Source organism: Telmatherina bonti (genome assembly GCF_933228915.1).
Source record: "Telmatherina bonti genome assembly, chromosome: 19".
NCBI lineage: Eukaryota > Metazoa > Chordata > Actinopteri > Atheriniformes > Telmatherinidae > Telmatherina > Telmatherina bonti.
Window position 1 is genome coordinate 19,899,284 of NC_136617.1, and position 26,658 is coordinate 19,925,941.

At 41.4% G+C, this 26,658-nt stretch overlaps 1 protein-coding gene across 2 annotated transcripts; it reads right to left on the reverse strand.

Moving 5' to 3' along the window:
* Positions 1 to 399: 399 nt before the first annotated feature.
* Positions 400 to 26,314, reverse strand: tpd52 (tumor protein D52; the record flags this gene model as incomplete). Of its 2 annotated transcripts, XM_079258408.1 has the most annotated exons (8): positions 400 to 1,597; positions 6,447 to 6,495; positions 7,242 to 7,283; positions 8,778 to 8,879; positions 9,379 to 9,527; positions 10,314 to 10,438; positions 13,497 to 13,541; positions 26,247 to 26,314. In XM_079258408.1, the coding sequence occupies 8 exons, from the start codon at positions 26,263 to 26,265 to the stop codon at positions 1,472 to 1,474; spliced, it is 657 nt and encodes a 218-aa protein (XP_079114534.1). In that variant the 3' UTR covers positions 400 to 1,471. The 2 variants fall into 2 exon arrangements, with proteins under 2 accessions (XP_079114534.1, XP_079114533.1); XM_079258407.1 differs by lacking the exons at positions 7,242 to 7,283; positions 26,247 to 26,314 and having other exon boundaries at positions 13,497 to 13,620.
* Between the last annotated feature and the right edge of the window lie 344 nt (positions 26,315 to 26,658).

Sequence of the window (26,658 nt, forward strand, 5' to 3'; positions counted from 1 at the left end):
AGGCTGTAGCTTTAAACACATAAAAATACATTAAAGATGGATGCTTCCATAAAAAAGTTTGGCCAACATGAATGCACCTCAAAGCAAAAACAAAGAAAATATTCACTATGATAAAATTATTGCACTTCTGTATCGTCCATGGAGATTTGTTTTGATGCAAACATCTTCTAAGAGCTGAATGGCACAATCCATTACTGTCTGTTCTCTGCACAGTATGATAATTCAACTCTCCACGCCAATTCATACACCAGTCAGTGAACACCAAAGCAGGTTACTCTAAAAGTATTTTAATTAGAGCGCATTGTCACTGTGGTTGCTTAGAACAAAACAGCTTACAGGACAAAATATGTGAATGCTAAATGCATGTCTTCAAATAAAATCCTCATGCATCCTCAGTGAAGTGGGTCACGGTTGAAAGGGTGTTACATGAAGACAGCAGATATTTTAGTAACATTCATAAAATTTAAAAAAAAAAAAAAGAGAAAAAAATCAAGAGCCTGATTTGCAGTCTGCATCACTATAGTTCAGAGTGGATGCAAGAGCTGATTCACATTCATGTACCGCTCATCCACTCTGGCTGTTCTGCTGATCTTGGCTGTTTTCCTGTAGCTGTGTGTACTGTGGAGATCATTTTCCAAATGGCTCTTCCCAATAGATTAGTTGGGTTTAATTCTAAATGCGTTCCTACTTTTAAGTATGCAGTTGTACTCATGACAGTGTATGAACTAAATGAAAAAGCTGAGAGACAACAACATTGGGTCATACTTGCACCACATGAAACAAAAAGCCCATTTCTTTTTTGTTTGGACAGTGTTATGAGGACTGTGTGATACCGTGCTGTCTCAACAATGAGCATGATGGAAACAGAACAGTTTGGCCCATAAAGGTAACCCACAGTAAACAAGAATAACCCCAAAATGGAGGTAAACCACAAAAGTGTTCATAACAATAACTCCAACTTATAATGCAGGATCAATAACTACCTGGCTCACAGAAAAAGTAGAAAAAAAAGTAAATCCTTCTCTCATAAAACTCAGTGAAAATCATGCAATTTTCAACTCTAACATGAACATTTTAGAGAGAAAAAAAAGCTAGAAAATGTTGGCATCTAATCTTTGCTGGAAAGAGAAGGCAGAGAAATAAGGAGTGTAAGAAAGAAAAAAAAAAGACAGAAAGCCACACAGCAGGGAAGGTTTTTCCCACAACATCTCAAACACACTCCATGTAAATAACTGGCACAAAACCCCGTGCCTGAACCCATCCCCTGCTTTCAGTTTTCACACAAATTAACAAGTGAGCACACGTGTGAAAGAAAAGGACACACAATTAGATCACAAGGAAGGCTTGTGAATAATTTGTTTCCAATAAATGGAAACTGGAGTATACGAGTTTAGAGGGTGAAAAGAAGAGGGGAGCCTGACGGCCAAAGGTTAGAGGGTCAAGTGAAGAAGGAGATGGGGTTAGGTTGGCCTCAGTGCATCAGCGGGTCAGGGGTGGGAGAATCCTCTGGCTCATTGATCAAAGACTCGCTGCTTGCAGGGCTGCCGCCGTCCTGGTTGCCAGGATCGTTGGTGGATGATGATGGAGTGATCTTGGTCTGAAGCAGAAAGGAACAAAAAGTGGAAAAATTATTGAATTATTTTGTTCCATTAACCACGCAGATGGAAAGAGGATGAAGCAAAGTAAGATGAAAAACAAGCAGCATCTTTGTGTTGCTGAGCTCCCGAACAGAAAAACACTGAAGCATTCTGCTGTTGCAGCCAACTTCAGCTTTTTGTTTCATATCTACTTGCAGGTCTATTCCCTGCTCTTCATGTCTTTAAGTCACAGAAGAACATCTTTAAAGTGATTGTTTCAAAACAAACCCTATTGGCAGAACTTAACAGTTTTTCTGTCTAGTTCATAGATACGCCACGACGTCACCCATAGGTTTTATAAATTTTTTAAAAATTATTTATATTTTTATTTTATTTTTGCATTTCTGAAAACCTGAATTGACATTCGATTTTTTTTGTAAAAAAAAATAAAAAATTGACGCTTTGTGGGCGGTTCTTACCATCGCCATCTTGGTAGAGGCATGCGTGTCGTCTCGTCCGGAAAAAAAAATATGGGCAAAGAGGTGGAGCTGAGAGGGGGGGCTGTGAGAATCATGGTGGATGATTGACATCAAGCGAACTCCGAGCTGCTTCTAGCTAAGAGCTTACCGAGCTAACCCAGAGATAACAAGAGCTAACCAGCTAACAGAGGTAAGCAGGCTAAAGCTAAGTCACGCCGTTAACTGGCTAAAAACCACGGTTGTTTTATGTTCTTACTTGAAGCGGGAGATCGGGTACCTGTCAATCAAAAGAACACGCCCCTAAATATGCCAAATTTCTAGATTAAATTACTTTTAAAAGGGCGATTAGAAAACACCCCTCCCTGAGCCAGAGGTAAGCAGGCTAAAGCTAAGTCACGCCGTTAACCGGCTAAAAACCACAGTTGTTTTATGTTGTTACTTGAAGCGGGAGATCGGGTAACTGTCAATCAAAAGAACACGCCCCTAAATATGCCAAATTTCGAGATTAAATTACTTTTAAAAGGGAGATTAGAAAACACCCCTCCCTGAGCCATCACCTTATCTTGGTGGAGGGGTTTGTGTGTCCCAAAGATCCGAGCAGCTATGTTGTCTGGGGCTTTATGCCCCTGGTAGAGTCACCCAGGGCAAACAAGTGTCTAGGGGAGGGACCAGACCAAGTACGGCTCACAAGACTCCTATGATGTACACAAACTCGGGCAGAAATGTTCCCTTGCCCGGACGTGGGTTACCGGGACCCCCCTCTGGAGCCAGGCCTGGAGGTGGGGTACGTGAGCAAGCGTCTGGTGACCGGGCCTTTACCCGGTCGGGCTCAGCCCGAAAGGGTTACATGGGCCCCACCTCCCGTGGGCTCACCATCTGCAGGAGGAGCCGTAGGGCTCGAGTGCAATGTGAGCTGGGCGGCAGCAAGAGGCGGGGACCCTGGTGGTCCGATCCCCGGCTGCAGAAGCTGGCTCTAGGGATGTGGAACGTCACCTCTCTGGTGGGGAAGGAGCCTGAGCTTGTGCGCGAGGTTGAGCGGTTCCGGCTAGATATAGTTGGACTCACCTCGACGCATGGCTTGGGCTCTGGAACCAGTACCCTCGAAAGGGGCTGGACTTTCTTCCACTCTGGAGTTGCTCATGGTGAGAGGCGCTGAGCAGGTGTGGACATTCTCATCAGCCCCCAGCTTGGTGCCTGCACGTTGGGGTTTACCCCGTTGGATGAAAGGGTAGTTTCCCTCCGCCTCTGGGTGGGGGGACGGGTCCTGACTGTTGTCTGTGCTTATGCGCCGAACAGCAGTTCAGAGTACCTACCCTTTCTGGAGTCCTTGGAGGGAGTGCTGGAGGGTGCTCCTTCTGGGGACTCCATTGTTCTGCTGGAGGACTTCAATGCACACGTGGGCAATGACAGGAGGGGCGTGATTGGGAGACATGGTCCCCCTCCTCTGAACCCAAATGGTGTTTTGTTATTGGACTTCTGTGCTCGTCATGGATTGTCCATAACGAACACCATGTTCCAACATAAGAGTGTCCATATGCACACCTGGTATCAGGATTCCCTGGGCCGCAGTTCGATGATCGATTTTGTAGTCGTATCGTCGGACCTGCTGCCACATGCCTTGGACACTCGGGTGAAGAGGGTGGCGGAGCTGTCAACTGATCACCACCTGGTGGTGAGTTGGCTCAGATGGTGGGGGAGGAAGCCGGTCAGATCTGGCGGGCCCAAACGTGTTGTGAGGGTCTGCTGGGAACGTCTGGCTGAGTCCCCTGTCAGAGGTAGCTTCAACTCCCACCTTCAGCAGAGCTTCGAAAATGTCCCGAGTGAGGCGGGGGACATTGAGTCCAAATGGGCTGTGTTCCGTGCCTCTATTGCTGAGGCGGCCAGCCGGAGCTGTGGCTGTAAGGTCGTTGGTGCCTGTCGTGGCGGTAATCCCAGGACTCGTTGGTGGACACCAGCAGCGAGGGATGCCGTCAAGCTGAAGAAGGAGTCCTATTGGGCCTTCTTGGCCTGTGGGACTCTGGAGGCAGCTGATGGGTACCAACAGCCTAAGCGGCTTTGGCTGTTGCAGAGGCAAAAACTCGGGCATGGGAGGAGTTTGGCGAGGTCATGGAGAAAGACTTCCGGACGGCTTCAAGGAGATTCTGGTCCGCCATCTGGCGGCTCAGGAGCGGGAAGCAGTGCTCCATTGATACTGTGTACAGTGGAGGTGGGGAGCTGCTGACCTCAACTCGGGACATTGTGGGTCGGTGGAAGGAATACTTCGAAGACCTCCTCAACCCTACCAACACGTCTTCCGATGAGGAAGCAGAGCTGGTGGACTCAGGGGTGGACTCTGGGGCTGAAGTTGCTGAGGTGGTCAAAAAGCTCCTTGGCGGCAAGGCCCCGGGGGTGGATGAGATCCGCCCGGAGTTCCTTAAGGCTCTGGACGCTGTGGGGCTGTCCTGGCTGACACGCCTCTGCAGCATCGCGTGGACATCGGGGGCAGTACCGCTGGATTGGCAGACTGGGGTGGTGGTCCCCCTTTTTAAGAAGGGGGACCGGAGGGTGTGTTCCAATTACAGGGGAATCACACTCCTCAGCCTCCCTGGTAAGGTCTATTCAGTGGTCCTGGAGAGGAGGGTCCGCCGGATAGTCGAATCCCGGATTGAGGAGGAGCAGTGTGGTTTTCGTCCTGGTCGTGGAGCAGTGGACCAGCTCTATACCCTCTTTGGGGTCCTAGCGGGGGCATGGGAGTTTGCCCAACCAGTCTACATGTGCTTTGTGGACCTGGAGAAGACATTCGACCGTGTCCCCCGGGGGCTCCTGTGGGGGGTACTCTGGGAGTATGGGGTACCGGACCCCCTTGTACGAGCTGTCCGGTCCCTGTATAACAGGTGTCAGAGCTTGGTCCGCATTGCCGGTAGTAAGTCGGATTCGTTTTCGGTGAGGGTTGGACTCCGCCAAGGCTGCCCTTTATCACCGATTCTGTTCATAACTTATATGGACAGAATTTCTAGGCGCAGCCGAGGTGCTGAGGGGATCCGACTTGGTGGCCTCAGGATTGGGTGCCTGCTTTTTGCAGATGACGTGGTCCTGTTGTCTTCATCTGGTCGTGATCTCCTGCTCTCACTTGAGCGATTCGCGGCCGAGTGTGAAGCAGCTGGGATGAGAATCAGCACCTCCAAATCTGAGACCAAGGTCCTCAGCCGGAATAGGGTGGATTGCCCTCTCCGGGTTGGGAGTCAGGTCCTGCCTCAAGTGGAGGAGTTTAAATATCTCGGGGTCTTGTTCACGAGTGAGGGAAGGATGGAGCGTGAGATAGACAGACGGATCGGTGCGGCGTCTGCAGTAATGTGGACTCTGCGCCGGTCTGTCGTGGTGAAGAAGGAGCTGAGCCAGAAGGCGAGGCTCTCGATTTACCAGTCGATCTATGTTCCTACCCTCATCTATGGTCATGAGCTGTGGGTCGTGACTGAAAGAATGAGATACAGGCGTATACAGGCGGCTGAAATGGGTTTCCTCCGCAGGGTGGCTGGGCTCTCCCTTAGAGATAGGGTGAGGAGCTCGGTCATCCGGGAGGGGCTCAGAGTAGAGCCGCTGCTCCTCCGCATTGAGAGGAACCAGTTGAGGTGGCTCGGGCATCTGGTCAGGATGCCTCCTGGATGCCTCCCTGGTGAGGTGTTCCAGGCACATCCCTCTGGGAGGAGACCCCACGGAAGACCCAGGACACGCTGGAGGGATTATATCTCTCGGCTGGCCTGGGAATGCCTCGGGATCCCCCTGCAGAGTTGGCAAATGTGGCTGGGGAGAGGGAAGTCTGGGCTTCCCTGCTTAGGCTGCTGCCCCCGCGACCCGACCCCGGATAAGCGTCAGAAGATGAAGATTAGAAAACAATTCACTCCCCTCACAGTTGTCATGAAGGTAAACCTGACCTTTTAAACCAAAAATGGATTTTTGTACCAGGCTGTAAACATGTTTATTTCTGCTGTCAAGCTTGTCTTTTTAACATGGGAGTCTATGGGGATTTGCTGTGTTTTGGAGTCAGCCCCTAGTGGATGAAGGGGGAACTGCAGTTTTATGCACTTCGCATAGGCTTCACTTTTTACTGCCAGAGGCTCTGTCAATTTTTCATATACAGTCTATAATCTAGTTACTGTTGAACAAATGCTTAACAGTGTCAGCGCAGCTTGAAAGAATGTTACACTAATGCTCAAAATTATGACTAAAGTTTAAAGTCAGAATTAAAACAACAAAAGAAGCTGGATTATAACACAACCATAAAACTTTGAGGTAAATTTCCTTTGCAGAAAAGCAGTGAGTTACTGAGTTATAATAATGCTACATCAGGGTCACAGCGATTTTTGTGCACACAATCCAAAGCTCTGACTGCAGTCCCACTTTGATCCGTTACCTTCAGTGTCTCCACTTTCTCCTCAAATGATTTGAAAGGTGGTGCATTCCTGTGGAAAGAAAAAAGATAGAAAAGTAAGTGACACAATCAGAGGCACGCCAACACATGATTTCATCACACTCAGTAAAGCTTGGTGAAACACATGCAAACACGTTTTCTCTTTAAAAGGAGGAAGGAGCTGGACGCCTACTGCAAGCACAACTTCTGGATATCATGTTATGTGATAACAAGTACACACAAAGTAGCATTTCCTGAAGTGCCTCCCTATCATTTCTGTTTCACTGACGGCTGGTATTTTCTAAGAAAGCAGAATAAAAGGGACGAGAGGAGAAAGCATCAGAATGTTTTCAGGTTTTCTGATTCATCTGTGACATTAACATTAAAGGAAAAGATATTTTTTAACTAAGCATAAACTAATGTTAAATCAACCATCTGCATTCAGGAATCTTTTGGGCCTCTGAACGCAGGTGTTGCCCCATTCACAGCGATTCGATGCTGCCTCTGGTTTTACCCCCGCATTTTTTATGAGATTTTTTGCGAGCTCTCTGGAAGGTCGGCGAAACAGCAGCCTGGCTGAATGAGATTATTAAAACTGCAGTGCAGCGGTTAGCTGCTAGGAGGGCTCACTCTTGGTATCCCCAAGGTACACATTCAAGCTGCATTTGTATAGAACACAAAAAACTGCTGCTTCTCTTTTCTGATGTCGTCAACACTGCGTTGCCTCATGTTTAAATCAAAATGTGGGCACTGTTGTGCACCGATCACATCAACTTACACTTGTCTGGCTGCTCTTACCTTATGGCAGGCATACTAGCGGAGTGCTGTATGGACTGTAAGCTATCCGACAGCATTGTGGGGGAAAACAGCGGGTGTTAGTGATGAGACAGCATGTGCAAACATGAAGAAACAAAACTGTATTGTGTTTTGTCACAGAGGATATGTGCTAATCATGCGTATTAAGGGTATAATATTTGGCCATTAACACTAACAAAGAATGCCCACAAAGCACATACACACATGCAAGCACACATGATGCCTTTAACCCCTGTCTGGTTGCCCTTTGACCATCTTAACCATTCCACCTCCCCCCAACTAGTTCTTGGCTCAGGCTCATCTGTAAGGCTGCATTTCTCAGCACACAGCAGCTTTGAGGGGGCTAATAATCTTGTTTGCAGCTCAATAATCCAGAAAGGAGGAGGATGACAAGGAAGAAGACAGCTTAAGACCTGAGGGGGATCAATGAGAGATGGAACTCCAATTGTTGCTGGCTGTTTTTGAGCTGTTTATAATAAGCAGGGATTAAAGAAACAACTGAAGGCTTTGTCATTCTGAAAAAACACATATATTCTGAACAGCTTTATTATTAAAATGTGTATATTTATCTGTATTTCAGCTGGAGGCAGGTTTACAAACCCAGCTGGAATGAAAATGATTAGTCAATAGAACAAGCCCTGCATTTGTAAAACACAGTCCAGCGACATGTAGACCGATCAGTTTGACATTCATGCCGGCAACATATCTCCATCCAGTTGGGACAAATGTGGAGAAATGCTTAGAAAAAAAAAAAAAAAAAAAAAGATGTGGCGAAAAGTGAGAAAAATGTAAGTGGAATGTAAGATTTGTGGAGGAGCTCTGCGAGAGCAGACGCATTTCTGTCACAAAAGTCTACACATTCAGGAAAAAACATGTCGGCAAACACAGTTTGCTGCTGAACCATCTTATGTGAGTTAAAAATTTACCCAGTGACCCTGAATTAGATTAAGTCAGGATAAAGAATGGACGAATAGAAGTTGCAAATTTACAGTGTAAATGATTTGAACAAAACTCAAAAGCCGTCTTCCAGGACTCAAAGTAAAACAATATGAACTCGAGCAAAGTCTGTGAAGAGGATCATGCAAAACCTGCCCCTGAACCACTCTTTTTGAAACAAGTCACTACTGTTTTACTGTTATAAATAAATGAAGTCAGATGATGAATTTTCATTTGTTGCCATTTTCCGTTTAATCCAGAAGATTATAGATCAGTAGATCAGTTCACCTTATTTTTATTTAGATTTTACCAGTGTCCTCATATTTTTAGGAATATATTTGCATCTTATGTCAACACATGAAACGATAAATAAAATCAAGAATACACACATTCAAAACAAGCAGGATAAAAAAAAATGCCTCAGCTTCCTAAAGCAAACCTGACGATTTCTAAATATTTCTGTGATCGTGACAGGTTGAGCATAGTGCAGCAACACATGCTGTGGTTTTACACAAGATTTGCATGTTTGCAAGATTTAAATTTACATGTTGAGAGTTGTGGTGCTGATGTCATCCGACTCACCTGACATCCTCGAACTTCCTGCTGATGACTGAACCCATGTTGGAGAAGGCAGCTGTAGCTTTCAGACTCGCCTGAGACAGCGTTTCAGATGTCCTCCTATAGCTGAAACACAGAGGGAGGGAGGGAGGGAGGGAGGGAGGAGAGACGGGCCGCAAACAGAGAGTATATGAGTGTGATAAAAACAGACTGAAGGATCAAAGACAGAAAAGAGACATCAAGGTTAGAACTTAACTGTAAAAAAAAAAAAAAAAAGTCTGACATCCAAATGCTGCTCATTTCCTCCAATATATATCCCATCAAAAAGTTTCACATATGCCAGAGGCAACCTGTCAGCAGCACTGACATCTTTTTCCTCTTTCAGCACAGAAGAGTTCTCTCTATAGTGCAGACAACCAAGTGTAATTTTACCCTACTCAGTATGAAACCACACAACTGTGATGGATACATTGAATAAAGTGAAACAAAGAAAGTGAAATATTTTAAAATATTATCAAGTGCTCTGCTGGGGAAGTGGAAAGATAAAAGCTTGACAGGCTTCCTTACAATTCAGTAAAACATTCGGTGCTGTTCAGTCACAGGTAACAGGGTGGGAAATACTTACGCAGTGGAGGTGGTGACCTCCTGCCAGGTTTTAGTGATGTTTTGTTTCAGCTCATTGAGAGGTGTGATTCCCAGCTTCCTCTTAATCTCCGCCAGCTGCTTCTCTTTGGCGGCCAAAACCTGAGTCAGAGTTTGGATCTCATCTTCAACCTGAATGTCAACAAACACATGTATGAAAATTTGAGTTTAAAAGTGACGAAACTTTGCTTAAACTTGTGTTTTAACTCATTAAGACCTGATGTATATTAGTGTTCCATGTCTTCTGCAAAGTTTACCAAGACTGGAATTTGGTCCTTGCTAGGGTTTAAGCACAAACCCTGACATAATGTCTACCCATAAACATAAAATAAACAAACAAACAACAAAAATCACATATAACATCAGAAATAATGCTTTGTGGCCAACTCTGAGCAAACATTATTTCACCATTTTTGAACTGGAGCAATCATCTGGAGAACATGAGAAGAAAAGTACTACGAGTATAAATATGTTAACATTGCAGAAGGATTCAGTTCCCAGGAATCAATACAAAAGGAAGCAAAGCCAATAAAAAAAAAAAAAAAAAAAAAAAAAAAAAAAAAAAAAAACTCACAAGGTCTCTGCATAATGTTTTATACTAAAGCACCATTGTTGAAAGATCCCTTTAAATAACGTAGGATGTTAAAACAGAAAGCAATGAGTTTTTAAGCTAAAATGAATTAATTTTACTCTGTATTTAATGTGTTTGCCGTCCTCTCCTGTAGCTGGTACAGCAACTACAGGACAACGTTGTGTATGCAGAACCAGGCAAAAGTTCCCATTAAACTCTATGGCTATGTGTGTCCATACTTTTGACTGTAAATGAAAACAATTAAACACAAAAGTTCATATTCCTTCCTACCATTCTTCCTTTATTTTTTATTTTTTAAACGTTTTTATTCCCTGATCCCTGCTGACCTTGGCCAACTCCTCTTGAAGCTCCTGGCGCTCCTCCTCTGTCATGGCGGGTGCAGAAGGTGGACTGACAGCTGTAACTGCATCTTCTCCCATCTCTGGGATTGGGTCTGGGTGCTCCTGGGGACCTGACAGGTACAGAAGAAAATACATGACATCTCTCTGCTTGGGAAGTTACAAGTCACTTCAAGACTACAGACGAATCAAAGTGATATTTCTAAGCATGCACGCGACCATCTTGCTTTGTGACCTTGAACAGGCAGCCTGAGCCGAGGTTGGTTACTTCCACATTGACCCTCTGGAGGATGAGGAGGAAAAAGGAAGAAGGTGAAGGACTATTTTTAAAAAATATGTGCAAGTCAAGGGGGAGAAACTCTTCACAATCTTGCACACACACACTTTAATTGATGCTGTACAGGTACACAAGATACACACAAGCAGTATATAGTGAACACACTGTTTGATGTTGGAATCTCTGACAGAGCTGTGGCTAGTAGAAACTGTAGTGCATCAATTATACAAATATTTCTACATGAAGACATCCTGGGTTTAGATAGTGACAAGACAAGAGGGTGTGTGTTTGGATCTGCCAATCAAAGAGCCTGGAATAAATCAAAGTAGGGAGAAAAAAATTGTACCAAATGTGGACTGATTTAAATGACGGTTATAGAGAAATGAAAAACGTTAAGAAGGCAAACCCAACAGCTGAGTGAAACAGGCGACACATGCTCATGAAAAATGCTGTTATCAAAACCAGTATTCAAAACTAGCTGCCGCCACCATGTTGAAGCTGGAAAGCAAAGCTGTGATTTCTGAGGGAATTTAGGGATAAACTGATCGAGCAATCAAATCTATCTGAGTGAAAAAAAGAGCCAGAGTGGCATGACAGCCCACATTAGACACTCGTGCATTTACGTTCACGTCACACTTTTAATTCCTTCGCACCGACATGAAATCTTAAAGCACACACTCAGCACGCAGAGTACAGATGAGCAGAGGTGGCATGATGAAGAGGGTTTTCTCTGAGGGATTAAAGTGTGATCTCAGCGTGAGAAGAGCTATTCACATATAAAATAGCATTTAGTTGTGGTCTATGGAGTCAGCCAGCAACCGACCGCTGCATTCCTCTACATAACACCCTTTGGACATCTGTTTTCAGACAGCAAACCTACAAACAAGATAACCGACATTTTTTAAGTCTGACTGTTGCACTGCATTGTGGGAAATTTGCTTTAGCATCTGGAGTTATTTTACCCTTCTGAAAAGCATGTTTGCATGGAGACACAGTAAGGCTAGCTGTTTCCACCATCTATGCAAAAGTAGGCTAACCATTTTAGCTTCAAATAGAAAATGTTTCTCACAGCATACTCCGTCTTCCTTTCCAGACATCCATATTAAGAAATGACATCAAAAGCATATATATGATCCTGACAACTACATCTATTATGTAACCTAACTTGAAATTCTACATTTAGTGTCGGTAACTCTGCTTATACCTACACTGGGTTCAGACCTCTGTTACACCGGCATTATAAGCATTTTTCAAACTATTAACAAAGAAAACATTAGATCAAAATCATTCACATATTTTATCAATTTAAGTATTTTAAAAATAACATTTTATTAATGTAGCTTGTTTGTTTGTGTTTTTCCTACACATCCCTAATAGTGATATCACTTTGTACACTTCAAAGGAGGAATGCGACTAACTCCATTCTCCTAATCTCACCAAACGTCATCTGCCAACCTGAGAGTTGCTGGTTAGATTCCAGGCTTTCCCTGACTACATGTCCAAGTATCCTTGGACAAAACACCCCACATTGCCTCTTAATGCATCTATAGGGGTATGCATGTGTGTGATAGAGCTAAAAGCACTTAGTATATATAATGTAGAAATGTAATGTGTGTGGGGGTGAATATGACATAGAGTGTTAAAGTATTTTGAGTAGTCAGGACTAGAAAGTACAAAGTCCATTTTCCATCCAAAAAGCAAACCTCTCTTTACGGCACACACCACCTTCTCACCTGAGACTGCTGAAAAAAAAAGAAATCTAGAAATACAAAGTGAGTTTTATCTTCATCAGCTTTCCAATCACATGGAAATATTCATGCAAACAACAAATTGTGTGAGAGAAGTGAGAATCAGTATCAAAGCATTTTACAGAAAACATTGGAGGGCGTCAGAAAAATGAATATGAGAAGAAACACAATTCTCTTTCATGCTCCTAAATCCTGAAACCATTTCCAATGATTCTTTGAACTGCAGCTGCACTCAGCCCCTTCCCTCTTACACACACTAATTACAAACAGACATATTTCCAATAAACAGTTAATGTAAAGGGTGACCAAATAAAACCACAGACACTAATTGACCTTGAATGCGTATTTACGAGCTCCACATAGAACAGGGATGCACGATATGAGCATGTAACTGGTGGAAACTGGTGTCACTGGTGGAGACTGCACTGCCAAATGGCCAAATTCCAACAATTTGGCCATTTGGCAAAATGTCAAAAATCAATCAAACTGATGCATACACCACCCTTTACACCCCCATCTCTCCATTACAACTATATTCCACCTCCACACAAAATACTTTTCTCTTCACAACACTTCCAAAACATTTAAGGTAATTTTATGAGTGAAAATATATTAAATTATTTAACAGCTGTGATTGAGAAGAAGTCTATGGAGTGTATGAGTAATGGGCAATATTTCACTACATAGAATTATCAGAATTAGTCGCTTCTGCACACCCTCCTCACATCAAACACACACACACACACACACACACACACACACACACACACACACACACACACACACACACACTTGAGGGAAGTTGATTTTGGAAAAGACTCCCCCTGATAAAGGCAGCAAAGCTGAAAAGTATTTAGGAGACAAAGCTAAATATTATATCATATCCAGACATTTGTGCATGAAATCATGACGTTTCCTGTCTGAAACTAAATTAGCTAATTAGTAAAGCAAAACTTGGCAAAGACAGCTGTTACCCACACCAGCAATTATCATGTTCCCTCCCCCCTTATAGTTTGTGCTCCCCAAATTCTTCCTCTTCAATGAACCAAACCCATTTTTGTGTTTGTGTTCAGCGCACAGATACACACACAACACACACATAAACACATCCTGCACTCGGCCTCTCCCTTTCCTCCTTGTGATTACCTCTGGTTTTGACAGCTGGCAAGCTGGGTGGTGTGTCGCTGTAGGCTGGAGAGAGGAAAAGGTAGCTGGCGTTGACTCCTTGTTCAAAGTCAAATGGAGAGTGGTATTCCTCCAGAGGCTCCATATTTACAGCTTGCTGTGTGTTGTTGTTCAGAGCGACAAGCACCTTCTTGCCACCAACACTACCTCAGCACAGCTGGCCAAGTGCTGATTGTCTTCATGTGATCCAGCCGCGTGCTGACTGTCTCTGTGTTTCCTTGTTTACGGCACCCTGGACTCTTGATTATGTGATGGAGAGGAAGACGTAAGGAGGTTTTATACTGGCTTTTTTTAGATAATCAGAAGGTCAGAGTGAAACTAAAGCAACACCACGATTTCATTGTTCATTTCTTCAGTAGGCCAAGGTTTTGTAAACCCGAACCTCGTATCTGGCTGTTAATAAGTTACCTGCCCACTCAAGCAGATGTTGCAGCACACACATACACTCCCTTTTCCTTTCCACTGTAATCCCAAAGGTCAGTTCTCAGTCCATCCTTCCAACATCCATTTGCGCAATCCGTGCCACCCGTTTTCAGATGCTTGTCACAAGCAGTACATGTGCTAATAGTGGCTAGCACTGCGAGCAGCATTGCATGACTCTGGTTTCAACACCCTTCTCTGCCAACTCTTCCCTTACTCTCTGTCAGTCATAGGGAATAGGAGAGGTTCCATTTGTGTTCGAAGGTCATGTGATATGTGTGTGTGTGTGTGTGTGTGTGTGTGTGTGCAGGACAGGCATTAGATGAAAAGCATAATCTGCAGTGTCCCAGATTACAGCAAAGCGCTAATCCAGGTTTGCCAGTCCAGCTTGGAGCAGAAGTAATGCTAGTCAGCTAGAATGGAAAGGAGAGGATGCCGGAGGCGACACTGGGTATTGTGTGTGTACCAGAGAAAGTGCTCTGTGTGGTAAGATGAATAAATACACACTGTGTGTTCATACAAGATGGTATATTCATTGCTGCAGGGACATTTACTGGACTACATATTGCAAAACTGGATTCCACAATGCAAAAACATTGCTGGACAGAAAATGCTCAATGACAAATCTTTACCAACAACGAATCTTTTTCTAAGTCACTCTATGTAATAAAAATGATTCAGCTCTGGTTTAAGATGGAAAAATCAGTTGTCCAAAGATGGATTATACATAAACAGCAAACATTAACTATTTTTCAACACCTGCCAGACTTGGTTAGCTTTGTGTGACGATGTATCCAAGAAACATTATTTAAAAACTGATAAAAAACAGGGTTTTTGCAAGATAACTTATCCTAGGGTTATGGTTATCACTGGTCAATTCTGGCACATTAGCAACAGCCAAAACCAAGACAGGAAGTACAATGTGGTCAACAATGACCATTTAACTGAAAGAGCTGAAGGGTCCTAAATACCATCAGAGTTGCGATTAGATCAAATGAAATATTAATCATATTTCACTTTCAGAGCAAATTTATTTCAAATAAATAAATGGTTTCTTCCACTGAGTTTTTTTTTATTTTTTTTTTTTAAACATCTCAACAAACATTCTTCGGTCCTGAGGAGTCAGACAAGCAAGTCTGCACTGATTTTTTTTTCCAGGAAATGCCTCGCATTAAGAAACAAGGAGCGGCACTGTGCTGGAAGCACTGAAGCACTATGGGGAACAAATTCCAACATCAACTGTCAAAGAGAAAAATCATGAATAAAACTTTAAGGTTAGATTAAATTTGGACTGCACTAACATGTAAGGTGTCCATAAATCTAAAAAAATGAGTGCTTATTAAATAGTAAAATTGTCTATTATGACTAAATTAATGTATTGGCTCAGCTTGTTTCATTGGCGTTGGCTTGCTGCAAATACATAGGCACAAAAAATGTCATATTCAGAAGATAAGAGTTGTTCTGGTACCTTCTGAACACCAAGGGATGTTGCCGATGATCTAGGTGCAGGATTTACTGATGGTCAACCCTCTACACTTTGCATCATATTACCAATAATCTCACCTCCCTTTCATTATTCTACTTTCAAGCTTGTTTGAGAAGTCTAGTTTTTTTATTAATTTTTTTTTTTTTTTTTTTTTTTTTTTTTTAATACAGACAAATTATGTTAATCAGTTGGCAGCAGAGATAACATGATTAGCAGTATGAAAAAAGCCGCTGTGAGCAGAGCTCCAAAGATTTAGATCTCTACAGTGGGTTTTGGGAGTCAGCTGGTAAAAAAGGGACCTTGTCCCAAACAAGATCCTTTTACTGCATGTCAGGAGGAGAACACACTTTCTTGATACATACACTTGTTAGCTATTGCAGAATGTTGACATTTTGTTGAAGCTCCTACAGTCTGAAGGGACGTGTCAGCTAAATGCTAACATTAGTTCAGTTTAACATACTGCAATGCTAACATTAGTTCATTTTCTATACCTTAGTCCAATTCAGGGTTGCAGTGGAGCTGAAGCCTATCCCAGCAATTATCAGGTAAGCGACAGGGACACCTTGGCAAGTCGTCAGTCCGTCAAAGGGCTAAATGCTAACTATGATGGGTAAATTAAAAACCTGGCATTGACAATGTTTACAAAACAAAAAGAACCTTTAAGGAGGAATTCACAGACTTGAAACATTAACTATTATTTCAAACTCATTGACGTTACAAAGCAGAAACCTTTAAAATATATAGAAGACAATTGTTTAAAGGAGGTTAATATTTTTGATGAACTTGATTGCAGTCAATAATAGAAAAGGACTATTTCTGATTGGAAAATATTGACATGTGGATTATCAGGATGCTTTATAGTTGAGAAGTTTTTGTTTTGTATTGACTGCAGTTAGCATTGATTGCATCTGCCATGGTCTTCTGATAAAATGTTTTGCATCAATGAAATGATAAGAATCTCAGCTGTCCAGCTATGTGTTGCATGTGCGCCCATATAAACACACCCAGAGTGTGCAAAGCCAAGTTGCTGATGACCCACCGTTGAACCACTAGAATGGTAGGGGATTAAAGGCTTTAGTATATATGATTTTTATCAGTAGAGGTGCTCTATACCAAGTTCTGTACCATGACAAAGAATTTATTTCATGTTCTCCTTCTTCCTACATAAAACATTCATGACATAACCGGGCTTATTGTAATGTTTGTAAATAAATCTGCATTTAAATCGAGAGCTAACAATTGACTCAGACATACAGCTTTCAAACTGGGACTGACATGGCTTTGCTGTGTTTCAGTGTTAATGTGTGAAAGAACAGAGGTAAGATAACATGGATATAAAGGGCAAGTCATTGTCACAAAGGTCACTACTCTAGCCAATGACATCACCCAGCTGATTCCCTGACCCTGCTTGATGAATTCAGGCACACTGATAAGCCACTGAGCCATCTCTGTTTGGTAACAGTTACCAAAAAGAACCATAAAAATGAACAGGGATGCATTTTTGTGTGGATAAGATGCAATTGTTATGTGAAAAGAGCCTGAAAAATATAACGTGTTTATTTCCATATAAAACAGGCAAAGTACAAAATCCAAATCACAGCATTCAGAATAAATGCTGGGATGTATTTTAAAACCATTGAGTGAATCCATGTACTTAGAGCTGCCCACTTGTGATTACATACATGTAATGTTACATATGTATGTACTGTTACATATGTTGCTTTGCTGTTAAAATCATATTTACAGTGTATTTTGGTGTTTGTGGTACATTTGGTGTTACTCTATCAATAATTTCTTCCATTTTCATAACATTGCAACAAACCTTTATTAGCAATTCTTTTACAGCTGGTCATACATTTGGCCAAGCTAGAATGCCCGATGCTAGTGCTAGTCATAGCACTTGTGACAATCAGTGGTGCTGATCTACATCTTTTATGGTCTAAAGCATTTAAAACTGTTATTGCAACAGGTATTGCAACTTTGGGGAAAATGTGACAGTCGTAGCCAATACCAATGTAAAAAGGTCCTAAAATCAGACAGGAAAAGAGAATTAAGATTATTTATACTTAATGTAAGTGAGGACCTTGTGGAAGGGTAATGCTATTTCTCATAAATCTTTCAATCTGTTCATTGTGAACGCATGTCTTCCAGCTGCCTCAGTATAGTCGATTACTTAATAATAAACTCCTATTGATCAAATCAAACTTTATTTGTATAGCATTTTTCATACAAAAGCATATCAAGGTGCTTAACATAAAAATAAAAAACGGTTTCACACTTAAAAAACACACACAAGCACACAACCCAACACTTCCTCTGAACATTTATGCCAAAATAACAACTAATAATTTCAGTCTTCTGTCTCTATACCTGGTTTCTATATCTGACTCTATATCAGGCTTGACACTGCTGCGAGGAAACAACATCTGGGGAATCTCTCCATGTCAGGAGCCGCCGTAAACCTTATTAGGAATTATCCCCCACTTCATACAAATTAAAAGAACCGAGGTCAGCTAACTTGCCAAGAACAAATAAACAAAATTATTTTAAAATTATTGGGATACATATTAATGAAATGCACATGCAACATAAACATTTGGCTGATATACTCATTTTTCCAGTAAGATAACAAGATTATTTGTATATTAGTTTTGGCACAACATATATTTAAAATAATAGAGTTGTAGAGTAGAGTAGAGTTGAAATAATTATTATTAAAACAATGCAAAATCAAACTAAAAAGTCATGCAATTTCTCCAACCTTCTGCATGTTTTGTGTTGACTAGCTTACCTCATTAATTGAACAAATAAGAACATAAAAAATAACCAGTAGTATCAGTCCACCTAGACTGTAACCACAAGCAAACATCTACTTTAAAGTGGTTAATGAAGCACAGCATGAGATCAATTACCCTACTATTCAAAGCATGGCCTGTCACATGGTTAGCCTAAAATAAGAATCATGAGACATAGATGACTGCAAATGCATCCACTGGGCCCACAAAGTTCCCATGAGACGTGCATCATGGGAAAACAATAAGAAAGGGATGGATGGGACACAGATACTGTACATGTGTATCCAATCTTGACTTTTTGCAAGGGAATGGTTCGCAAACAGTGACTGTGATCTTCCATAAAGGTAATAAAATCCACCTGCAAATGTCTCTAGACAAACGTTAAACTCAATCTACAAGTAGTCATACACACAAATATTTTACATATACACTGCTCAAAAAATAAAGAGAACACCTAAACAACACAATGTAACTCCAAGTCAACCACACTTCTGTGAAATCAAACTGTCTACTTAGGAAGCAACATTGATTGAAAATCAATATCACATGCTGTTGTGCAAATGGAATAGGCAACAGGTGACAGGTATAGGCAATTGGCAAGACACACCAAATAAAGTAGTGGTTTTGCAGGGGGTGACCACAGACCACTTCTCAGTTCTGATGCTTTCTGGCTGATGTTTTGGTCACTTTTGAATGCTGGCGGTGCTTTCACTCTAGTGGTAGCATGAGACAGAGTCCACAACTCACACAAGTGGCTCAGGTAGTGCAGCTCATCCAGGATGGCACATCTGTGCCAGCTGTGGAAAGAAGGTTTACTGTCTGTCAGCGTAGTGTCCAGAGCATGGAGGTGCTACCAGAAGACAGGCCAGTAAATCAGGAAATGTGGTGGAGGCCGTGGGAGGGGCAACAACCCAGCAGCAGGACCGCTACCCTCCTTCTTTGTGCAAGGAGGAACAGGAGGAGCACTGCCAGAGCCCTGCAAAATGAGCTCCAGCAAGTCACAAATGAGCATGTGTCTGCTCAAACAGTCAGGAACAGACTCCATGAGGGTGGTATGAGGGCCCAATGTCCACAGGTGGGGGTTGTGCTTACAGTCCAACACTGTGCAGGACGTTTGGCATTTGCCAGAGAACACCAAGATTGTCAAATTTGCCTCTGGCGCCCTGTTCTCTTAACAGAAGGAAGCAGGTTCACATTGAGCACATGTGACAGACGTGACAGGGTCTGGAGACGCCGTGGAGAACGTTCTGCTGCCTGCAACATCCTCCAGCATGACCGGTTTGTCAGTGGGTCAGTAATGGTGTGGGGTGGCATTTCTTTGGAAGGCCGCACAGCCCTCCATGTGCTCGCCAGAGGTAGCCTGACTGACATTAGGTACCAAAATGAAATCTTCAGACTCCTTGTGGGACCTTATGCTGGTGCTGTTGGCCCTGGGTTCCTCCTAATGCAAGACAATGCTAGACCTCATGTGGCTGGAGTGTGTCAGCAGTTCCTGTAACACGAAGGCATTGATGTTATGGACTGGCCCGCCCGTTCCCCAGACCTGAATTCAATTGAGCACATCTGGGACATCATGTCTCGCTCCGTCCACCAACGCCAAGTTGCACCACAGACTATCCAGGAGTTGGCGGATGCTTTAGTCCAGGTCTGGGAGGAGATCCCTCAGGAGAACATCCGCCGCCTCATCAGGAGCATGCCCAGGCTTTGTAGGGAGGTCATACAGGCACACAGAGGCCACACACACTACTGAGCCTCATTTTGACTTGTTTAAAGGACATTACACCAAAGTTGGATCAGTCTGTAGTGTGTTTTTCCACTTTCATTTTGAGTATTACTCCAAATCCAGACCTCCATGGGTTGATACATTTAAGTTTCAATTTTTTTTTTAGCAGTAATATATATATATATATATATATATATATATATATATATATATATATATATATATATATACATACACACACACACACATATATATATATGTTCTCCTCGTGTATGCGTGGGTTCTCTCCGGGTACTCCGGCTTCCTCCCACAATCCAAAAGACATGCATGTTACTCTAAATTGCCCCTAGGAATGAGTGTGAGCGTGAGTGGTTGTTCGTCTCTCTGTGAGTCCCTGCGATGGACTGGCGAGCTGTCCAGGGTGTACCCTGCCTGTCGCCCAAAGCCAGCTCCAGCTTCCCCATTGCCATTGCGATGCTTCAAACAGGACGTTCTCAGACAGAAGTGGCCACTGAGCTTGGAGTGTCACAGAGTGTCATCAGCAGGTTGCAACAGAGATATCGAGAGACTGGAAGAGTCACAGAAAGGCCTAGAAGTGGACGTCCTTTGGCCACATCCCGTGCTGATGACCGCTACATTGTGAACACTGCCCTGAGAAGGCAGGGGTGTCCACTTGGTACAGAACTGCCCTACACTTTGTGAATGGTACAGTGACAAGCCCATACTACCTGAATAACATCATTAATCCAGTGATTGTGCCCCTACATGAACAGCACAGGCCTAATTTCATCTTCATGGATGACAATGCTCCTGCTCATTGAGGCCGCATCATCAGGGTACGGCTGTTGGAGACTGGTGTACCTCAAATGGAATGGCCTGCACTCTCTCCAGACCTGAATCCCATTGAAAACCTGTGGGATCAGCTGAGCCGTCGTGTAGAGGCTCGAAACCCTGCACCCCAGAACCTCAATGACCTGAGGGCTGCCCTTCAAGAAGAGTGGGATGCCATGCCTCAGCAGGCAATAAGTTGCCTTGTGAACAGCATGAGACGTCGTTGTCAAGCTGTAATTGATGCTTAAGGGCACATGACGAGATATTGAGACGTTCAAATTTTTTGTTGTGGTGTAACTACCATTGTTGTTACCTTTTGTGTTGAATGAATTTTTTGAGATGAGGAAATCAGTAGTGCATCCTTCTACTTAAATGTCTTACTTTTATGATATTATATCACTGTAGCATGAACATATTGTATTTTCCATAAATTTCACCTGAAAGCCAAATATCCCTAACTTTTTGTGAGTAGTATATATATATATATATATATATATATATATACTCATTCAAAAATGGTTTTAAAAAAAGGCCCAACGTGGTATTAAAGGACATAACTTGTCTCTTTCTTTTCAGCTTTACAGTTAAACAGGTATTACAAGTCAGTTTCTCAAATATTACAATGCTTTGCAAATCAATAAATGACAAAGCAATTATTAAAAATGACAAGAAACACTTTTGGAAAAAAATGTTTTTTCTGAAAACACAAAACAGTTTTTTTTACTTTTTAATTTATGAGAAAAAAATGGCCAGTTTGCTGACGTTTGTTATGCTCATTTCATAACACGTCTGCTTGAGATAACCAAACCATGGTTGGTTCACAGCTTGTGAACACACAGTGTGTGGTTCTACATCAGAATTGTTCAAATCTGGTGATCAAAAGCCGTGCAAGTTTTTAGTTTTTCTTGTTTAGACTCATATGGCTCAAATGATAGTCTTTGACAAGCTGTTGATGAGATCCATGTAATCTGTATTAGGTGTGCAATAGCAGGGAAATAAAGACCTCTTTTGGCTCTAAAACACTGGAGTTGGATGTCCTTGTTCTCCATCATTACCGTGCATCTTTCAAAGCAGCTAGCTTGCATAGTCTGCATAAACTTATCCTCTTACAGAGATTTCGATGCATTCTTTGAATCTAATCAATAATGTACTAACACGGAGCAACAAATTGGCATCCAAACCAATACCAGTGTCCTAAATTTAGCATCTTTTTTTTATATCTTACTCTGTTTTAACATAAGACATAATTATGGTTGAGAAAGTTCACACTCCTCCATTTAAATACTGCTATGATACATGATTAAGAAAATAATAAAAACACAGTAAATATCAGATATATTTCAGCAAATGTGAGCAAAAAAAGAGAAGAAGCTTTGTTTTTAACAACCCTCATAGCATCTGTATATAATCTAGAAATTTACAAAGTGTGCATGAATGCACCAGAAAGTCTCACATGCTTTACAAAGTCCTGCAAGTGTCTCTTAGCTTGTGAGGTGCATCTTCGTCATACTGTATCAAGCCCGTGTTTTTACAGCTGTGATCTGGAGATACTCAAGACACAAAATCTCTTATGTTGAGGAGGAGGAGCTCACTGACATTTGCATTCTTACATGACACTGTCCAGGAACATTTCTAAAATACTGTAGAACCATTGCATCTCTGAAAGTAGCTTTTACACACACACCTTCATAGGTGAATCAATACAACTTTCCTCTGGACATAAAAACAGATGCAGAAAGAGGTGTTGAGTATTTAGACTATAAATATAAAGAATACAAAAGAATACAAAAAAAAACAAAAAAAAAAACCCATTCTCCACACTCGCAATATTTCTTATAGTAGGATCTGCTTGGTATCAATCACAATGCAGTTGGGGTCATGCTTGGGACATTGCCTCAGTAAAACTATTTTAAAAAAAAAAAAATTCAATGTTTTAACTAGTTTTCGCTTTAGTTTGGATTTTAGAACCTTAAAATTGGAGCTTTACTCATATGAGATCATACAGAGATCTTAAAAAAGAAGTGGGGCTTGATATTCCAGTCTCGCTGGAATCCTGGGTTACACCTAAACAGAAAGTTTGGGTTTGGTATTTGTTTTTCTCATTGATTAGAACAAAGAGCGTTGCTGATAGATGGAATACATTTTCTCTGGAAGTGAATTGGAAGATTAAACCTCCAGTCATTTAGGACTGATAATTAATAGGCTACATCCTTGATTTCATCTACCAGAGTAACTTGAGTGTTCCCTATGCAGTGTCATGTTGGAAGGTAGTCTGTAGGACATAAGTGTTGCCAGGCAGGTGAGAGCGATTGCTACGTCAAATCTCACAGGTTCATGAAAAATTCTCCAGAGAGCTGTGCTGAAAGCAAATAAATGAAATGGCCTCGAACGGCCTTTTTTAATCCAGAGAATCTGAATACTGTACTGTATTACAATAGGACATATTTTGTATTTTTGCCTGAATTTATCTTGTCGAAACTTTTGTATTACAAATACGTTGCTGCAATGCCATCTTTAAAAAAGAAGCTTTAAAGCTTATCAAATTTGGATCCATCATAATTATTATATTAATAAATTGTATTTTCGGTCATATCGTTAGGGTGGTCACCCTCAAGTAATTACTGATTGCAAAAACCTAAACTCCTCTTTATAAAGAAACATATGACAGTACAACTGCTGAAGTATTTTTAGATGAATTATGGGTTTGGTGAACAAACATCTGAAACTGCATCATCCAGACCATAATATCTGCTGGCATAAACAAACAAATCATATTCTAAATGTATATTTAGTAGTTGGTAATGGGTCAGTACAGAGAATCTGCATTCATGGGCTGTTGCAGAGGGATTCTTCTTTTTGTTTAGTTTTTTTTTGTTTTTACATGATTCCAGACAACATTTACACCTTACAGCTATGATAGTTTCTTAAATACCCCATCACTTACAAATCAACAGTTAAAGCACAAATCGGGTCTCAAGCAAGGCTGTAAAAGTCAATGTTTTCATTAAATATCCCTAGTTCGGTCAGGATTGTGACAAACTCAAAATACTGAACTTAAACAAGAACTTACCATGAAATCCCTTACACAAGAAAACATACAAAAACATAATTAGTATGATTTTTTGTTCCTTTAAACTAATTTCTTGCTCAAACAAAATCAGCTGTGCGTTGCTGAGGAAATGTCATCTGTGAGAGACTTCCTCTGACAGCTGAAAGCAGTCACTTGTGCTTCTTAGAATCTAATAAGGCAAAATTGTTGGCCACTGCTCATGATCAATCTTATTAGACAAGTGGGTTGAAAAACAAGATGGACTAGTAAGTTTGACTGTGATTTTTAACATCTCATTTAAGCCCAAATTACAAGCTTCCATCCAGAAATTAGAACATATTGAAAACAGGAACCACCAAACAACAGACAGGACCTATGAAAGCAATATGGTTTAAAATACTTGAACATAACTGTGAAAACAAGCATGAATTCAACATATTGGAGAAAAATGCTTGAGTGAGGGAGCACCACATCTAATCTGCTGTATCTCATCTTTCTACTGTACGTAAATCACATGCTCAAAGTATGCCAAAGACCCCAAATAATTCTTGTACAAGACGGCAAATGTATAACAATAATAATTACCTAAGAAATTCTCTGTCAAAGAAAGAGATGCTTGTTACTTAAAATATCATGTAGCAGCGTCTGACACACAATCAAAAGAAGAGCAGACTTGTTTGAGAAGCCCCAGTAACTTGATATGCACTGACCTTCTTCTGCTACAACCTGTTAACCTGTCTCTATTCTCCTCTCGATACCTCCACCGCTTTATTTGAGATACTGAAAAGAGAGTGTGAAAAGCTGCCTACTTGCTGAATGAACTGATTTTTTTTTCCTTTAAAAAAATGTTAGAGCTACTGTACACTGACACAATTTAAAGTTTCCCTTTCAACCTAAAATACTTGGGACATTCAAATACAAAGAGTGTTGCTGAATACAGGTACCAAAGAAAGGTGTATCCAAGTTTGAAAGTGAAATTAACGCTGTTCTCTGTTGCCATGACAACATGACAAGAAAGAAAGAGAACACTATTGTTACTGATATATATTTAATGGGATGCAGTGACAGGTAGGAAGCAGATTTACTTCTACTAGCTGCAAACACAACCAAATCCAAAATACAGATTTTTATCTTTTTTTTTTGTGTGTGTTTTCCTATTAATAAAATTAGTTGATATCAGTCAACTGTACGGTTATATAGAGTTATGGTATCAACAGTTTGCACTGCAATATAAAAAATACATCATGTAGCAGGAAAAGGCCGTTAAAGCCTCACAGTTAAACTTCATGAGCAAAGAGGAATTACAGTCACAGAAGTAACCTCTCAAATATAGGAACATCAATCCAATGACCAAATACAACTAAATCTACAACAATATTTAACTTTATCAACAACTGTCTCCTAAAACAGAGACATATGGAGGCTGACAGCTGTCTCACTTAAATAAAAAAAAAAAATTGGGTCTGCAATAAAGAACTACAAATAATCAAATATAACTGATTACACATGACAGCCCAGTTTGGCTACAACACACATTTTATGCATTTCTCTTCTGTAAGAAAAACAAAAAGAGAAACATGATGCAGACATCAGGAAATTACACATACCAACAGGGTAAGGACATTTTGCTGAAGGGAAAAAAGGGTAGAACTTCTTCTCTAGTCATCTCATTGAGGTGTGTCAGTATATGTCCACAAGAACCGCAAAAATCTAACAGAACATTGTTTTGTGATAATGAGTCCCACATAAAATAACTATATCAAACGTCAACTTTTCTTGAACTGCAACACCAACTCAAGCAGGCGACTGCGTAGCAGCCCATAGCTGTGAAACAGGAATATCCATGTGGATGGAGGAAAAGACATAAATCAGCGATGGCAGGTGGCGTGCATTCACAGCATACCACCTGTGCTTCCAGCTAAGAAAACGCGTGCACTTGTTCTCCACACTTTGTGACAGTGAAGCTGGACTAATGTTTAAGGCCAGAGCGCGCACTGTCAAACGTTTGTATAAGTTTTTAGTTAAACTACTTTTCACCAACTGTCAAAGTGTTATCTCTTCTCTTTAACCTTAACAGAAACCAACTTCCTCGTTATCTTTTTACTAAAGGAACTCCTGCGTTGGTTAAATACCGAAGCATATGCTGTGTAATATAGCTTCACCGTGTTCATTTAGCGCGTTTGCAGTCTATGTTGATAATAAATCCTTATGACTTTTTTCTTTTTTTTTTTTTTTTTTTAAAGTTATGACAAATTACGTAGCTCATTAAATTTTAAATTGAAAAATCCCACAAACTTCAGACGCAGCCCAACATTAGCTACTGTGGTTAACATTCACTAAAGATAAAACTGTTTCAAAACTTCTGTTATGACACCAGCACACCGATAAAGTTAAGTCAATCATTTACCTTTCTGTTCATCCTCCATTGTGCGGCTGAAAATAGTTTCTGGTTGTTTTATGCTCAGAGTGTGTAAGTTGTTCACTTGGCTGGGGCAGATCTTCCTGTTCTCCCCCTCATGTTCCCTCATGTCAACTCGACGTGCGGGGTGGGGCTCCGTTTGACGTCATTACGCAGCAGTGTAAACAGAGGCAAGCACGTGGATCAAGTTTTACACCGTCAACAATACAGCTGAATGTCGTGAGCACGTCATTATACGAGTCGCTATTTCCGTTTTAAATGAAAAGTAAGATCCTAAAATCTTCGAAGCTTGCGATAAAAACTGTTTTTTACAGTAACTACCCAGAATATATTTGGTTTAGCAAGTTTAGGAAGTGTCTTTCCCTCCTTTTCTTTAATTGTGGTAATAAAAAACAATTTT